An 18476-nucleotide genomic window follows, 5' to 3' on the forward strand; every position below is an offset into this window, starting at 1 on the left:
ATTAGGAGTGAATCCTACCTCAAAACGTTAATAAATAAATCAGGGTGAAATCTAATGGACCTAACATGAACCTCCACTCTAATATTTGGTGAAAAAATCTGAACGGTACTGGCAGAGAATCCAAATTTATGGAAGTCCACGAATTGAGCAACTTCTCATGTTGCAATGGATGGTTTAGTTTGACGGTTTGGGATGGGAATTAGCTTGAGGATCTTATGAACAATTGAGGAAAAGCTAAATAGGGAATTCATGGTGAGAAGAATAGGAGAAGACAGATCCACAGTTGACACATAACCAATTCAAATCCACGCATGTTTTAGGTTAAAGACAAACCAGGAAATTCATCAATAATCAATACAAGAAGGTAAAGAGTCCCCCCCACCCCACCACCACCCCCTTTCCCTGGATTTTTATTTGTACCAATCGCAGGTGGAGATTCTGCCACCTAATCAAAATGAAATTGAACGGTGCATAATCAAGTGGCGGGTTTATTTGTAAATTATTCTATTTTTACATTATAAGGATTTAATAGTTTACTAATTTACAAAATAAAATCCCTCCATTTAGCCTAGTACTCAACTCTCTCTCCTTCTCCTCTACCGGCAACTGCTGTTGCAAATAAAATTCCCCATTCCCTCTCCCTTTTTTGATAGATCACAAGGAGAGTGATGTGTAATATTGTGTAGAACTTCTGAATGTGGTGTTGGATCAAACAAGTTATCAAATATTTTTCCCTTTTGCAAGATGGAAGTTGAAGGGGGTTTTCAGTAACCACAAATTTGTAAGAATTCAGGTGCTCAAATCTCTTCATTAAACTATTTTAAGGGCAAATCTGGTGCCAAAGGCTTCTACACAAGCAAAATCCCCCTTTCCTATATAATCTTACCCCTACATCAAATGATTCAATGGCATCTAATAAGAAACTTATGTATTGTAAAGATACATCACTCAGTCCAAATCCTAATTTAACTGATGTCACTGAATGAAAATTAGCCTTCTGTATGATATAGATCTGAGCATCAGAAAATAACTGGTTAGGGAAAAAGGAAATTTTCTTTTTGTGCTTCTGAAAAAACCCTATAAATCATAGGGCGAAACATGTATGCTGATTGATCAAACCTAACAATTGGCTTTCAAACTCCAAGGGATTGGGCTGACCAACACCTTTTTAGTGAGGACAAGAGTTTGATTAGTCGAGGCATGCATAAACTGGACCAGACACTTCAATTTTCCGAAAAATGACTTCGCAATTCATTTTTTCTCCAAATTAATTGAAGAAGCAAACCCTAGTTTCTGATGGTCGAAGCACCAATTAGAGACGGACTTGGAATCATCTGCTGCTGCATATGTTACTGGTTGTAGAAAGACTTGTTGCTGTTGCCAGCACAGAAACATATCTTGGGGACAGAACATGTTCATCTAAAGCTCCTTAGCCAATTAAAACTTCTATACAAAATTATAAATATTTGGGGCCTGCTTTGTCACATGAATTAATTCGATGTTTCCTTCGGTAAAGTGAAGTGGATGAACATATCATTTTATTTTGCTTGAACGAAAGAACTCTCTCTTTCACATCATATCTACTATATAACAACTTAAAAAGTTCAGTTGTGCTAAAGAAAGGTGGGGACAGAAGAAAAAAAAATGCTACAGTCAACTTAATCTGCCTCAAAACGACAGGCTTTGTTGCAATGAATCTACAATACTTCATACAAGATATGTTACTTCGAAATGAGCTACTTCACAAAATTTATATCCCATATGTTGACAAAATTTTCCAACAGTCAACTTCATGTTAATATCCTGCACAGCTGGACTTACATACTGATCAGCTTAAAGAGCTTCCTTTGCAGAACTCACCCTCCATCCATACCGAGTCAAAATGAATGTTGGGGATTTTTCGGGTATAAATCGTCAAGCAGGAGAAAAGCCTTCATCAGCTTGCATTTGACAGTGGCTGGAGTTCTTGTTCAGGAACAACGGCACCCACAGGCTTGTACATGCCTAGTGCTTGCTGTCGATGCCTCCAAATAAACCATCCACCAACAGCTGATGAAACAATAACAATCAACATACCAATCACTATTGCAACCACTACCACGAGGTGCTGCTGCCACCATGTCCTGCAGTAAGTGTAGAGGGCCAGAGAGATATGAGAACAAAAGAGGATTCATCAAGAATCCCAAGAAAGCAATTTCCTGAACAAGGAGAGCTACCAAAATTGTGAAGCGTCCGTGTGTGCATGTGTGGTCTGCATATAACTGGCCAGCCGCTAAAGTGTGTGCATGTTTGGGATCTGACACCAATTTGCTGACTGCCAATGTCCAAACTCTAATGCAGGGAAGATGCTTTTTAACAGATATATTGGTGTAATCTTCTAGTACGAGTCCCAGATCATATTCAATATTGGAACTTTTCCAATCACTTGAATGTATATTTAGGCATAATCCCCAAGTAAACCATGAAATCAGACACGGCACAAGATATATTGCAACACCAAAGCAGACAAAAAGTAAAATAGCCAGAAGGCCGCATTAAAACCAAACTGGGTGCTTCATTTCTGAAGAAATTCACTGTATATGTAGCTCAAACGCATCACAACACACTGCAATTGTCATGTACTTGTAGTATATGAAATGGAAATTAAAAAAAAAAAAAAAAAAAAATTTGCTGCATGGGTTTCCCACTTCAATGGTGCCAGAACCATTCTGGCACCAATGCTAGTCTGCCATGTAGTTGAAGCATTGTTGGCCCATAGTTGGTCCCCTCATAGCTCTTATCATGCCTTGTTAGGTGTTCCACCCCTAGCTTTCACTCTATTTTTATGAATGTCTTTACATAAGAATCATTATTTGAATTTCATCATCGATAGAAAGTATTCTCCAAGTCTAGAGTTGACCACAATTTTTTATATTCCAAATGAATCAAGTCTAAAACTGTCTACAAATTTCCAATCGTACCTAGGTGAAATGCCTTTGCATCCCCTCCTTTTGTGAAAATATATTCAATACCCTCAAATTCATAGTTCCCTACCCCTAGCTTTCACCCTATTTTTATGAATGTCTTTACATAAGAATCAATATTTGAATTTCTCATCGATAGAAAGTATTCTCCAAGTCTAGAGTTGACCACAATTTTTTATATTCCAAATGAATCAAGTCTAAAACTGTCTACAAATTTCCAATCGTACCTAGGTGAAATGCCTTTGCATCCCTCCTTTTGTGAAAATATATTCAATACCCCCCCCCAAAAAAAATAAAATAAAGAAAGAAAGAACAACTTCTCTTCCATCTCTCAACTTTTGTGTCCATCTCTATTTTCTAAAAAGAAGCTTTAACAAGGACCAAGCCACAGCAAAAGCAGGGAACAATTGAGTGAGAACATGCCAGACAGATGGATTCTGAGTGCAGGGAAATTAGGCTACGATTTTAGGGAAATTGCAACAAGGTTTTTGCTTAAATACCAAGAAGACATTACAGATAAAATTTTAAAAATTGTCAATCAAGCTTTGAGGAAATAAGAAAAGAGCAGAAACAAAGACTTTTGCAACAGTTCTTAAAGGCTGAGATTGTCATCAGGATAAATAACAAGGAACACTAGCATTTGATGTTAGAACAGACCAAAACAGCTCAAAGGACAACAAAGTAGGTGAAATAGATACTGCAATCAAAAGAAATCAATGTTCAAATACTCTTAGGTCTCTTCTCTACCTCGTCTGCGTAGAACAACACCCACTCCCCTTTGGTTCAAAGGCCGCATTCCTAGACAAGCCTTTACCTCTTGGAGAGCCCTCTCTAATTGCCTCCCCACCCAATCCGTCCTCCTCCATTGCCACATCCCCCCCCCCTCCCACCATCTATTCTTTGCCTTTCCCTTCTCCAAGCCCATCTGTTGGCTAGCACTTGCTTCCCTATGGTAGTGGCAACAGTGCGAATGCCTGCAAACCCCTGAATCTTGAAGTCCACTGGCTTTCCTCCACATTCCAAGGCTCCTCTAGATACAGTAGAGAAGCTGGTTTTTAGTGCTTGCATTTCTCATATTTGGCTTGAGTGGAATCTCCGTAAATGAATCTAGATCCCACGACCAAATTTAGAAGGCCATTTGTAAAGAATAAAGATGTCTGCTCTAAGATTTTTTACTCCCCCATACACCACTTTTGGATTCCCCAAAGGAACAGGCATGTTGTTGCTACCTGGGGCCTAGATTTGTCCCTGCTCTCTCAGAGATGTTGTAACCCCCCCCCCCCCCCCTTTTTTTTTTTGCTTCTTTAGTTAATGTATCATTCTATTCACCCAAAAGAAAAAATCAATGTTCAAATCAGAATTTTAAGAATCTAGCGTTCTGGCAAGAGTTGGAAAGAGAGACAGAATTGCCTTCAAGGGTTAGTGGAAGGAGAATTAAATGCAGAGATCCAAAAACGAATGTGGACAAAAACAGTAGAATCATGGTGTTACTAGGCATTCTAGATCTCCTTAAAGAAACTTAAGGCCTAGATCAGGTGGATCCAAGGAGGATTGACCCAGTCACCAGAACCAAAATATCAACCTGAGATGATTCTTAAACACATCGAGAACTACCGATGAACCCCTAACAGATAAATTAGTGCTATTCTAAAATTGAATTCTAGATAAGGCAATAAACTAGACAGATTTACAGCTCTCATTGATTATGCCTGAATAAATCAAGTATCAGTCACTTGATTGGGTTTTGGCTTGCAAAGCTTTTTACTATCTCATTTAGTGTCCACAGAGTTAATTCATCCCTGTGACCTTTGTTTTCTAAATTAATTGTTCAATTTGTGTCAATTAGTCATGTTTTTGTTGGAACATGTGATACAAGTCCTCTCTAACAAAAAAGCATGCCTTATTTGTCGTCAGCTAAAATTTGCAGGCAGATGTATATGTTATTCATCAACTTCTTTTGTTGTTGGGGATATATAATGCCATTTAATGGGATGGTGAAGCAGCAGTTGGATGAGTTTGATACTCCAACAGCAAATCTAATCAAACAATGCATGGTGAGGTAGATTCTCAGTGACAGTGGGAAAATGTATTCTTTCAAGAGAGTGAAACATTTTGTCCGAGGAATTGGATCCCATTCATACTTGCCTTAAAGACAAATCCAGAACAATCACGGGAATCGTCAAGATCTCAAATCTCCCTGTGGTGCCTATGATGGACCATCACCATTTTCCTGCTTTCCACAATCCAAGTTTGTCGCTCTGTTTCTGTTTTCAGGCTTTCAACAACAACAAGAAGCCTTGTCCCAACTAAATGTGGCTGGCTACATGGATTCTTGCCTTCCAATCAGTTCTGTTTGAAGCCATACTAGATATAAAGCCTAAAATATGCATGTCTTTTTTATACTTCTCTTAAGGTCATTTTTGGTCCCTAGATTAGGGGCATTTACAGGCCTCCCCTGAACATGACTGTGCCAACTTTGTTGTCGCTTATCACTTTCAGGCCGTCACCCTCTCTAAATTTTCCCTCATTTATAGTTTCTAGTAAAATCAGTTTCTGACAAAAGAAAGAATAGAATATCAAGTATGAAAAACCTGGGTGTGTGTGGAAAGGAAGAATTATAGAAGTATGAATGCCAATCAAGTAAATTTAATACCTTCACAGTTAATATCTTCTGCCATAAACTAATTTAATTTTGCACAGGATCTGGTTCAATGGCCATCAAGGTTTAGGTGCTCAATTGTATTGAAGTCTATTCATCTAAGCTATGGAGGACCATATGCTTGTCAAAGTATTGATTCAAGAATAAACTCCAAAGTGCATACTCATGGGTTATAACCAGGTTCCAACTCATCGGTTATAACCAGATTCCAACGTTATAAGAATGCTAATCAATGACAAGTAACCAATTGAGACGATGAAGTAGGAGTAACACCTTTTCCTTGGCTCGACTTTCCAGTCAACTAGTTCATAATTTCCAAATGTACCAGGAAGATGTAGACGATGTTCAGTTAATCGGGAAACAATCCTCTGCACATATATGAAAGCATCAGATGGAAATACTAAATAATTATTTTCTCTGCACCCATTAGGTGGAAATACCAGATAACTACTGACTACATTATTCTATGCAGTTGCTTTTCATGCCAGGAAAAGATATTACCATCACTGTTGAATTAGAAATGTAATTTGCTGATCCTGCTGGAAATATGGCCCATCTTATTATGGAATGGTTTCCTTTGCTAGTAGAATTTAGTAAATGAACCTGAACCATTGAGCCAGAGTTAATATGTCAAGATAAAGTTTGAGAGTCACGAATGAAAAAGAAGAAAAAAATACACATATATCGAGCCGCCATAATGTTGCCACCGGAAGCCATGAACATCCATGACAATCAGAAACAGGTAATCACAGAGAATAAGAAATGATTGACTCTACCTGTGAATTATCAATTTCTAACTCCTTGGCAATGAAGCCTCCAAGTTCTGTGAGGTGAGGAACCAGTTCTGAGTAGTTGACACTCAATGACATATTGAACATTATAAGCCCAACTTGGAATTTGTCTGAGAATCAAAATATGGTGAGGAATAAAAGTTAATCAAACTGTTCAATACAACGATGTAATTAGGGATCGAAAGTAATGTCATAATAATGTCAAGACTAACAATGCTGCTGAAATAAATCAGAAAAAGGAACCATTAAAACTAGTTGGAAGGTCAGAAACAATTATGGACAAAGAATATTATAATATATGCTCTTCAAAATTCAAATGATAAGAAGATGTTTCAAAAATCAGATTGGATCGGTGGAATTGGCCCACCCTAATTTGTGCAACCTATTTTGGAAAACAGCAGATAATCATCGGACCTAATCTCCTGTAGAATTATCAACAAGTATTTTAAATAAAAATGTCCAAACAATCACAGATTTGTTAAGAGCTTACGTCTCCTGTTTCCAATTTCTAGGGCTCTGGCTGGTTCCAGTGGATTCTGGGCAAATTCCAGACATTCAAATCAGAATCAATAGAGGCTGATGCCATGTCCAATTATGGGCCTTTTTGACCTTTGATTAGACCATCTTATCTTACTGGTAGCATCACTTAGTATGCCAGCAAAGAAAGGGGGAATAACAATACTAACGTAACTAACGTAACAAAGATATTTCATTTCACCACAACACCCTTCAACTTTTTATGCGTAGGAAACAGTAATCAACACAAGACATGGGAATAGAATCTTCAGAGATTTAGACTCTCTATTCTACCTTGATTAGCAATATTTCTTTTCAAATAATATTAAACAGATGCTACAGACTGGGAGATGAAGTTGCAGTCTAGCAGATGGGTTCATCATAAGAATTAATATCACCATGCCAATCATCTTACTCAATAGCTATATAAAAACGTAGAGACAAAAGATGTCATGGGATAAGCTTGCCTCAAGTATTAAAATGACTTGCTGTAAACCTTAGAATTTTAGCTGTTCATAGGATATTGCATTCATTTTCTACATCAGATACTATGATAAGAAACTTAAGTCCACATGATTGCAGGACTCCTCTGTATATATTTTGCATACAAAACCTGGAATATCACATCAGAGCCTTACATTAATATATGCTTTAGCAACAATAGTGCCATCTAGAATCGAATCAAAGGATTTTCAAGGGTCTTGATTTGCCAGGTACAGGCCGGTGCAGATGATAGCCTACCTTTAAAAGTAGGTACAACTGTATAAGAATAGAAAGTTATGATACCCCCATCTTCCATTGCCTAAGCAGTGCAGAAGATGCATCCCAAAATAAGTAGGTACATTAAAGGGATTAATAGGACAGAAGAACAAATGATAACAACATCACCTTAAACTACTACCTTTATTAACTGGCTAATTCATATTTGTCTCATAGACAGTAGACAGTTCTCTTCCCTTAGCAGTCTAGCAGGACTCCTGTTGAAGTTTCATAAATCCTTCACAACCCAGTAGTGTGGGGAATGGCATATTGAAGGTCATAGGCCCGTCTCCAGCTCTCCAATAAACAATCAGTCCTAGCATACATTTTGTTACACATTTTGTATACCTAAGATTTTAATATGAAGACAAAATTTTAGTGCATGAAGCCACAAAATACTTCAGGTAAATGTTTTCCAGGTGAGGATGTCCACTATGAAAATATATGGGTAGTCAACCTAGTTGTGCCATGTGAACAAGGTGATGTGATAATTCTGACCGTTCATGGAATTTCAGAGCCAAATTCAGTCAAATATACTTCCACACATTCACATTTTCTCCTTGTATCCATTCAGCTAGTTTTATTTTTCCACAGTGGTTTTCACAGCTTCATTCCTATCACTTGGCAAACTCTGTTTTGGCTGTAACCTGAAATGTGAGAAGTGACCACACAGCATACCTCCCCATGGAATTGCAGTCCCATGAAAATATTTTTGCCATCCATAGATTCCATAGTAGGCATGATGTGCAGGAATACCATTCCCAACAGTGTGTGGCTGGTCAAGAAACCCAAGTAATCACTAAATACTGGAATTTACAACACCTTGGGAAGCTATAATTACCAATAACCTCCAAAGCTAGTAAGCAACTATACATAACATCAGTGGCACATTATAATTGCCACAGCAGTGCTCGAAGGGGCCCAGACACAAAGCGCCTGAACATCTAGGCACTGCCTTGACAACTTTGGGACACATATACCCCTATAACAAGATGAGTGTTACATCAGATGTCACAATAGAAGAAAATTCATGCTCCGAGAAGCAACTTGCAGTAGGTGAGGTTAGCTAAGTACATGTGAAATTTGAGATCAACGAAAAAGAACTAAGAAATACAATCCAGTCTATACTTAGTTTCTGTGTTCATTGCAGCTGTGTTGGTGGCTAGGACTTAACTCTTGTGTGTATCTTTATTGCAACTAGCCAATGCTCAGGAGCAGAAAGTAATTCAGGACGGAAGAACAGGATGTGTAATGTTGTATAACTGAACTGAAGAAGTAGGTCAAAGCTTTGCATAACAAACTTAGAAAATCCAATCAGTTAAAAATTATAATTAAGATAGAAACTCCAAAAAATGAACTTATACTTGATTTAGATATCAGAGGTGGTATGAGTGGGGGAGAAAGCTAAAACCAAGAAACATCATTATACTAAAGGAACCTCAAGCAATCATACTCAACCAGGTTATAAAGCAGCACTGCAGGAGCTAAGGAAAAAGAAAATTATCTTACACGCCAAATTGTCCAAGAAATTTATGAATTGGACTATCTAAGTGACGCCTCTATAGGAGCAGTTAGAATTTGAAACCTTCTTCAATTGCCCCTTGTCTTATTCCGAAAAGTTAATGAAACTGAGGGTGTAAAGGGGTTTTCAAAAACACTTAGAAGCTGACTTATTATGTCATATTAAAAGCTACCGGTGACAGATTTTATGAGTACATCCATAAAATGACAATGTTTTTCCATCGCAGAAAAGAAAAAAGAAAAAAAAAAGTTTTATACAAAAAGGGGAAGAAAGTAAGCTACAAATTATTTGACACCTTAAGAAGTGTCAATAAGAAAATCCCTCAATGCAAACATAAGATGTGATTGCGAAACCGTTCTTTATGCAAGTATCTAGTCCTTTTGTTTAAGCTGCCAACTCAATGACCCAATAAGGCAATGCTGTCTCATCTATAATGAAGAATTGTCCAATATGAGAAAAACCTAAAGAAACAATCCCTAAGAAAATTACAGTAAACACTAATGCCTTGTTTGCTTGTAAGCTCGTAATGGTCAACATGGGACTCTAAAATTTTTTTTTGAAACATTATAATACTAATTATTAAGACAAATTAAAACCAACTGACTGAGTGTTTAGTTTTAAAGGGACTAGCTAAAGGGCCTACATGCCTGCAGATAAAACGTACATGGAAAGGTGTGGTTCAATGATCCACTTGGGGCAGTAGAAGGTGGTATTCCTGCATTTGAACTCCCATTACCAGAAGGTGAAGGCGGCGGTGAAGGCGGCGGTGAAGGCGGTGGTGAAGATGAAGGGGGGAGATGAAGCCTTTCCCACAATTCCGAACAATTAGTCTTCCAGAAACCAATCTTTTGATGTTCACGATCATAAGTAACAAGAGTATTTCGGACGATGATTCCTGTTAAAGAAGATATTCCTTCAGAAGAACTAAATAACATATTGAAAATAAGATAAAATTTCCCATCACCATGGTTCCGTATTTTTTTTTTTTTTTTTTTTTGCGTAGTAGGCACCATAGATTACAAGAACTAAGAGACGGATTATTCAGTGTAGACACAAAGAAGCTTCAATCTTGCTTACTGTATTGTGATGGGACTCATGAACATACCTCCCAAAAGAGTTGTTGGATCCTTTCCATTTTGGAAGATTCCCAGGCAATATGCACCATGAACCTTTGAATGCTAATTAATAAGATCGGCAGGGAAAAAAACACAGAGAAAACAACAGAAGAGACATCAAGTCAGCCATAAGACAGACAAAATGTAGGTCTGTTGCATAAAGTAAGTTTCACAACAATCAGAGGCTGAAAACTTGGGTAGTAATGTTACCCGGAACAAGTAGTTTTCTGGAGCCAGGGACAACTTCTGTCCTTTGTCAAAGACAATGTCAACTTCTGGAAAGGTCTTTGAGAGTTTGGAGACATCCCTAAGGTAAAAGTGAAATATAACTATTACTTGAAGTGCAGAGGCCAATGCAAAGAATGATATATTCTTGACATGTTAGTATATCTGTATATGTTATAATATAGGAAATTGTGAAATACCTTCCAGCACCCGAAAAGCAAATATCATTATAAGATGGGTCAGGTCCACGGATTTGTTTGAGGCCCTGAAGGTTCTTCACGATCTGCAAGTATGCAATAGATAACCATAAAAATGATCAGTTAGTAAGAAACCAAGTATCTTTTTTTTTCTTTTTCATTTTTGGTAAAAGGAAAACCGAGTTAATCAAATGGATGCCTGATATGAACCCAAAATCTAGGGTTTATCTTCAGGATCTTATTCAATTGAATCAGCAGATTTTCTAGGGTTTTAATACCCTGAGGTTGTACGTTTAGGGCTGAATAGAGTGGTTCTAGAGTTAGGAATACAGTCTATAGGGTTCAAGAGGGCTAGGGTGTAGCATCTGATGCTCTCCAGATCTGAACCTTAACCATCAAACCTTAGACTTGCATCCCTAAATTCTAGCCCTTTAGTTTGACCAATGCATTAAATTGGACAGGCCATTAGCTCAAAGACAAAATTGTCAAACTGAAATTGCATTGTATTGAAACAAAGGGTTAAGATCAAATAACTAGAGAGAATACAAAGAAATCATCAATTGATCCTTCAGATCTGTGACTGTCCACAAATCTGTATTCATGCTATGTCTCATGCAAATACCGTAACATTACATTCAGATTAATTATGTGAACACTTTGTTTCTCAATCTTGCATGCATCATGGTTCGAGAACTCAGTTTTGGAGGCCAAATTGGTGTCTGAAAAACTGAGTTGGATCTACAACTAGCCGAGTTGATGCATTTTTTCTTTGTTGAAATCAAAGCCAGATTTGTGTGGGAGCATAAGATCACAGTGATTTTCCAAGGTTATAACTAGCCAGACTGATGGGGACATCACATGTCCCCCCATTGTTCATTATTACCAAAGGCGTAGACGACCACCTCGGAACCTTTGGGATTTTGAGGGCATCCAATTGCTACATATGTGTAGATGGTGACCCTTAGGAACATCTTATTGGATTTGTTTTTAGGTTTTAATAATAGGCTTTGAACCATGTACAAGGGCTTAGCGCCTTTAAGTTTAGGGGGTAATTTTGGGACATTATGCAATTTCTCATTAAGGGTATTTTTAGTCCCAGGGTATTTATTTAAAAGAACATGTGGGGCATCAAAGAATGACAATGAATTAGATAAGGAAAAGAGCACAAAAGAGCAGCTGCAGCCCCAGTCTCTCTCTCTCTCTCTCTCTCTCTCTCTCTCTCTTGCTCGTGTGATCATCTCCTCTCTCCCTTCAATAAGTCTTCTCCTCTCTTGTTTCTCTATTTTTTTCCCCTGGGTTCAGCTCCTCTCTAGGGAGAATATCCCCCAGGGAGTGCCCAATGAAGCCTGAGAGGTTGCCACGTGGAATATCCCAATCTAATGGCTAACATAAAACACCTAATTTACCCTATTGAAACCCACCAAATCCGGGTAAGAATTGTAAACCCGATTTGAGATCTGCCTTTCATCTTCCTCTTTGCAAAACCTGCAAGAGTGAATAACACTCTTAATAGCAAAAACGAAATGGGGGAATGAAAAAAAGGCAGAAAAATTCAAGTGCTTTAACAAGAGGTCAATCTTATATGGGAATTGGCTTTAATTTCAGGTTAATCTTATAGTCCAAAGCAACTTTGCGCCTCTGCCATCAGCAACTCCCCCTTCTCAGTCTCACCCCAGGTCCATTTCATGCTACCAATCTTGGCATATATTCCTAGTTTGTTTTTTTCTTTTCTCCTAATCTATCTTGTATAGTGTTGTTTTGCTCGGAAAATCAGATTTCTCTCTTTATATTTCCATTGAGACTCTCATTCTCATCTGCCTGGGAAAAGTAGATATAAAAGATTCAAAACCTGAACTCTCCCATCATTGTTTGCTGTTATTATCCAAAAAAAAAAATGGGTCTTCATCTTCAACTCTTGCAGGTTTTGATGAAGATGAAAACCTATCAGAGACAACGGGAAGATGGGATTTTAATTCGTAAGAGAGTTCTTCACTCTTGCAGGTTTTGCAAAAAGGAAGACGCAAGGCAGATTTCAAATCGGGATTGCACTTCTTACCTGGGTTTGGTGGGTTTTAATAGGGTAAAATTAGGTGTTTTATGTTAGCCATTAGATTGGGATATTCCATGTGACAACTTCTCAGGCTTCACTGGGCACTCCAGCCACTCCCCGCGAGATATTCTCCCTAGAGAGGAGTCGAACCCTTTTCCCCTCCCCTCTGCAGTCCAGAAACTCCCATTGCCTGGTTCCCCTTTTTCCTTCTTTCTTATTCTCTTATTTTCTCCCATATCCCTACGGCAGTACCCCCTTTTCTGCCAATAATTTTCTTTGCTCTTCTTTCCTTGTTTTCTCTTCTCTCCACATCAACTCTTGCAGCAGAATCACTTCTGCCAGTTTCTTTTTTTTCTTCTTTCTTTTTCTCCCCCTTGTGCGTGAACAGCCTCTGCCACCCTCTCCCCTGTTCTTTTCTTTCTTCTTTGCTTCCCCTTCTCCTTGCGGCAGTACTGTCTTCTGCCAATTTTTCTTTTTTTGTTGCCTCCTTTACTGTCTCTTTACCTTCTCCCCTTTACAGTAACCCCCCCCTCCATGCTGTATTGTTGTTCTATTTATTTGAGACTGCTGGCTTGACTACTACATTCATTGTTAATCCTATTGATTTTAGTTTAGGTTTCGGATAGGTCTTAGCATTAATTATATAAATTATTTTATCTCAATTTGAAGGGGACATTGACCCTTATGACTTACTTCTGTGATGCTTTTATTTTAGAATGCAATGCTCCAATCCCCTCACCTAGTGGTGTGGATCCATCATGCTTGAAATCTGATTTTATCTCCTTGGGCTATTAAGTTATTTGCACATTATTTATATTGTTAATTGCTTAAATAACATTTTCCTGTGGTTATTTCTTGCTGTTAGTATGTGTGTCTGTGCAATTCCACATCCCCATACACCCTCCTAGTGTCCTAATTAGGTGGTGATCACATTCACCTTGTAGGATATCAAAGTTCCTACGGTTCTCCTACATCACAAATATCTCATCTTTGAAACCCAAAAAGAACAATATCTGACTGAGACCTCAGAGAATTCTCATGTCATGGTGTGCATTGGTCATGCTAAGGTTAAAACATATGGCACGAGGCATTCATACATATATTAAACATCACAAGTGGAAAATGGTCTGGTTTCAAATTGTGCCATGAATGGAAAAGTGGGGCAGGGTTCATTTACCCCCCCCCCCCCAAAAAAAAACTGTCATCAAACTAAATCTCTGTCTATTTCCAATATTTTGAGCTCATTCTTTAAATTTTTTATTTCAGGCAAGTAAGACAGTGGTTAGCAACATACAACAACAACCATAATCTTATCCCAACTAAATGAGATGAGCTAAATGAACCCTTAAAATAAATAAATAATAAAAATAATAAAGTAAGCAAAAGCAGCATCACAGGAACATCAAGCTTCATTCAATAACAAAGAATATTTATTTATTTATTTTTGTCATGGAGAAAAGAACTAGCAAAATGTACAGAAAGAAAATCCAAGAGAGAATCTTACAGCATCCTTGAATGCTACAAAGGCTGCTTCGGGTAAGTAAGCATATGTAGTGCCACTATCGAGAACAGTTCCGTGCTTTCTATCAAAGACACTTTGGTCTAATTGCAACGACTCTCCCGCCACAAGTATGTGTTTGAGCTGAATATTGTAATATGGACTGTTTCCATCCCGAGACTAGAGTAAATGTGTGAGATGTAACAAATGCATTTGTTAGGGAATCAACAATTATATCTTCCCCAAGATAAAATATAATCAATTTATACCTGCGGACAGGGTCTGACGATGAAAAGACCATGTCTGGTGGAGGAGTAATTCCCCCAAGAACCATAGCACCACCACCAACATCCATTCCGCCATAACATAGTGAAAATGAATCACTGATTACACCCTTTTCAACAAGTTGATCGACAATACTAAGCTCTCCACGGCCCAATCCCATGATGCCATCAGCATGTTGACTGTAAAGATCGCCAGTTTCTATATTTTCACAACCAAAAACAGCACGTTGGGGCACAAGTTCACTTTGGTTGCCAAATGATATCACATCCTCTCCAAGAACACCACTGCTAGAGCTCATCTCAGCATACTGTCTCTCATAAGTGCATTGATTCTTCACCGGGTCACAATTACAACCAGCATTGCACTCTACAGGTTTGTAAGTGCTGGACAAATCTGGTTGGAATTTTGGGTCCTAGATATCCCACCCAAAGGAGGGGAGGGGGAGATAAAAGATAGTGCTTCAAAAGGAGAGGATATAAGCAAATCTTCTCAAAAGCAATAATTCGGAAATACACTATATACAGTATCAGAATTCAACTCAACGAGTTTGGATATGCATGTTTAGGAAAAAAGAGAAGAATAAGACACCAAAGGCAAGTCTTTTACATCAGTTCTGCTTAATTAATATTTTTGGATTTATCTGTTCAGTGAAAGTTCTCCATGCTTCGAATTATGCCAATATCCCTTAACAGAGGATGATGGAGATAAACAAGTCCAAATGCAATCTTTAAAGTCTGAATGCTGAATATGTTTGATAAATAAGAACAGACTTCATGTATCTCATTTCTCCAAAACATTATGTTTTCTTATCAACAAGTCAACAAAAATAAAGGCTTGGGGATTCAAATGTACCAAAATAAGCTGGTTGAAATGCATACCAAATGCAGATTTAGAAAGAATGTGTCAAGAAAGTTAACAATGACTAAGAGGTTCCCCAACTAAGCTCAGCTACTTTGGTTGAACTTATTCATAAGAAAAGGATTAAAGACGATGATAGCGATCATCCATTACAATGTCAAAATATCCAAGATTCAAGATTGGAGGTCACTCAAAGGGATAAATGTTACTCTCTAGACAGAAGTTACCTGATGTTTGCCACACTGTTCGCAAGTAGAGCACGGAACATACGTAACAGTACTCCCCGAATCAACAATAAGAGCAAATTCCTGAGGCGGTGTTCCGATCAAAAGGCGAGTGGTATAATAGCTGCTCAGGTAAAGACCAACCAAGCAAATGGATTCATTGTAGACGCAAAAGAATCAAAACTTGAGCTCAAGAATAATAAAGATTAGAAAAGAAGCTAAAGAAATTGAAAGAAGCAGTAAAAGTCAACCCATTCAGAAGGAGATCATCATAAAGCCGCATCCGAGCATTAGGGTTCTGATTCTTAGCTTTCTGCAGCTGTCGATGGAAATTTCCTTCCACAGATTGCCGAGACAAATTGGGGGAGGAAAGGAAGAGCGGCAAAATCATTGGCTGCCCACCACGGCTGTTGGGATCTGCAAGAACGATGAAGGGATCGATTCCAATGGGCGCCACGGTGAGGAACCCAAAGAGGACCCAAAACCATGCCGATTTCATGGCCGTTGGCTCAGGGTAACCCCTCAGAGAGAGCAAAACTGGAACTGCAATTGAACAAGATCTACTGATCAAATGATAATCATAGCCTGAAACTCTGAAACGTCAAATACGATTAGGGTCAATGACGAATAAAGCGAAGCTTTTTTGCCTTGAATTGGTGGGAAGAGAGAAACGTAAAACGAAAGTCGCTGCTTTCAAATGAAATGATTCAACTTTTCTAACTTTCGTCGCCAAATAAGCATTTGCAGTTGCTTCAGATCCACATAAGGATGGTGTCATTTCTGAATTGGAAGTTTTGAGCCGATACAAACCGATTCGAATTATTAAATCCAAAAGAACCAAACCATTAAAGCGCCGTTTGTTTCAGAGTAAAACTTTGCTTGGAAATTTTTTGTTGCTAAAATTTTACTTGTACATCATCAGAAAAACATATATATATCCAACATATAGTGAAATTATTTTCAGGTAAAATTTTGAAAAAAAAAAAACTTATTAAAACCACCTTTTTCTACAATGAAGGTATTCTTATAACAAGGTTCTCCAATCCATTCCATTATACTGAAGATGGAGTCTTTATGGTAATCCAACAACAATTAATGCAAGTCGTACGCCATTGGGTATGAGATGCTATATTCAGAAATCGAATTATTTCCGGTGCAGATTAGACGACTGGATGGGTAGGATGCACCTCTAAAGACGCTCCTAATTGTATGATTTACATTGTCCATTGGATGATGCTACTTTGGGGACCGAATCCTATCCAGTATGCATCCAACGGCCAAACAAGTAGCACGGTCCCCAAAAACATTCCCTGCCTATATAATGCCATAGGATCAAATTCAGAGTCTTCATCCCCATCTATAAAGTCTATTGATTCTTAGTGCATTCGATATTCCTAGGCGTGTAAGCATCTCCCTTAGGGGAATTATGATGGTTCAAGCCATAAATGTTTACAGTTTTATTAGTTTTTGTTACAGTTGCTTAATCTCCATGAGGTACATCTTGTAAACTCAATCTATTTGTTCTCCTAATTTAGAATGCAAATGGATCAGGATTCTTTCTTCTTCTACTACTCATGAGGATCAGATTTCCTTAGTTGTTGCATGGTTCTTCTATTTTGTATGGAATCTAGTGATCTCTCAAGGGTTCTGATCTTTCTGTGAGTCAAGTGCTTTTCCTGTAGAAATAAGAGTAGGAGAAAGCTAGATTCACATCCTATTCACATACCAGCAGTTCCCTATTAGGTGACATTTAATTATTAATGGTTACAATTAATTAAAACCTAATAAGATACTGAATTTTTAATGAATCTTAAAATTTTAAGATTCATTAGATTTAGTTCATAATTGGGTTTTAGTTTTAATCATTAATAGTTAAATGCAACGTGTCACAATCCTAGACACTAATTATTGGGGTAATTGCAAGCTTGTGAATTGTGGGAGAACATCCTCTGTTGTGCACATTTCTCTATTTTGTACAACAATGCACTTTTGTACCAAATGGTTGGCTAAGAAAACAAAGCAAATACAAGAATATTGATGATTTTAAAATTAAGCTTTTAATTTTAGCATTCTATTTGGTACAAAAGTGCACTGATGTGCACAAGAGAGAGATGTGCATAGCAGAGGATTTTTTTCCCGTGAATTGTAGAGGGTCTAAGATATCCTGGCCATTTGCATTCTAAACTAGGAAACAAAAGTGTTGAGATTGCAGATGGATTTCATGAAGATTTGATAACTGTTTTATTATATTGATCTGAATTGTTGTACTCAGACTTTGAAGATGGACTTGCACATATTTTGGTAGGTAATCCAAATGACACAATTAGTAACATTTGTGATGAAAGAAGAGAGCTTGGCAAGGTACGATCCGACCCGATGAATCAACATGTCTATCCAATTAATATTTGGCCCTCAGACTGTAAAAACATTAGTGTGTTTGTAACTTTTTACTTGTTCTTGTTTTTGTAAGAAAAGCTAATGTACTTAGTTTTTTTTTTTTATTAGTGCTATAATTTTGTAATCATTATTCAACTCCCTCCAATGTTAAATCCTGGCTCCGTGCTTGAATATGTACCTTATGTTCTCCTATAGGTTATTGTGACATTAGGATTTTTTGTCTTAGGGTTTTGGGTGAGAATTTTTATAATGCTATTATGGCATTTACTTGAGAAAGCTCCAATGTAATCTTCTCTATATATAGTAAAAGTTCTTCTTCTTTCGCACATGAACATGACACACCACGTTAATGTGTGAACCCACTTAATTCTCTACCTTCTTTTGTTTCTACACCTATTGATAATTTCTTGGTTTTCG

General features: G+C 37.7%; 1 protein-coding gene across 3 annotated transcripts; it reads right to left on the bottom strand.

The window, feature by feature from the left end:
- Nucleotides 1-1248: 1248 nt before the first annotated feature.
- Nucleotides 1249-16487, bottom strand: LOC149014659 (aspartic proteinase 36-like). Of its 3 annotated transcripts, XM_089155056.1 has the most exons (13): nucleotides 16310-16484; nucleotides 15914-16205; nucleotides 15666-15786; nucleotides 14565-14992; nucleotides 14302-14458; nucleotides 10751-10833; nucleotides 10536-10632; nucleotides 10316-10388; nucleotides 9875-10105; nucleotides 6399-6523; nucleotides 6124-6225; nucleotides 5896-5990; nucleotides 1251-2123 (listed from the first exon to the last, which is right to left on the bottom strand). In XM_089155056.1, the coding sequence occupies exons 2-13, from the start codon at nucleotides 16159-16161 to the stop codon at nucleotides 1937-1939; spliced, it is 1947 nt and encodes a 648-aa protein (XP_089011182.1). In that variant the 5' UTR covers nucleotides 16162-16205; nucleotides 16310-16484; the 3' UTR covers nucleotides 1251-1936. The 3 variants fall into 3 exon arrangements, with proteins under 3 accessions (XP_089011183.1, XP_089011182.1, XP_089011181.1); XM_089155057.1 differs by having other exon boundaries at nucleotides 1249-2123; nucleotides 9947-10105; nucleotides 15914-16487; XM_089155055.1 differs by having other exon boundaries at nucleotides 1252-2123; nucleotides 15914-16484.
- Nucleotides 16488-18476: the final 1989 nt, after the last annotated feature.

The sequence above is a fragment of the Hakea prostrata genome, chromosome 5 (assembly GCF_041222555.1).
Source record: "Hakea prostrata isolate BN-2017 chromosome 5, UWA_Hpros_2, whole genome shotgun sequence".
NCBI lineage: Eukaryota > Viridiplantae > Streptophyta > Magnoliopsida > Proteales > Proteaceae > Hakea > Hakea prostrata.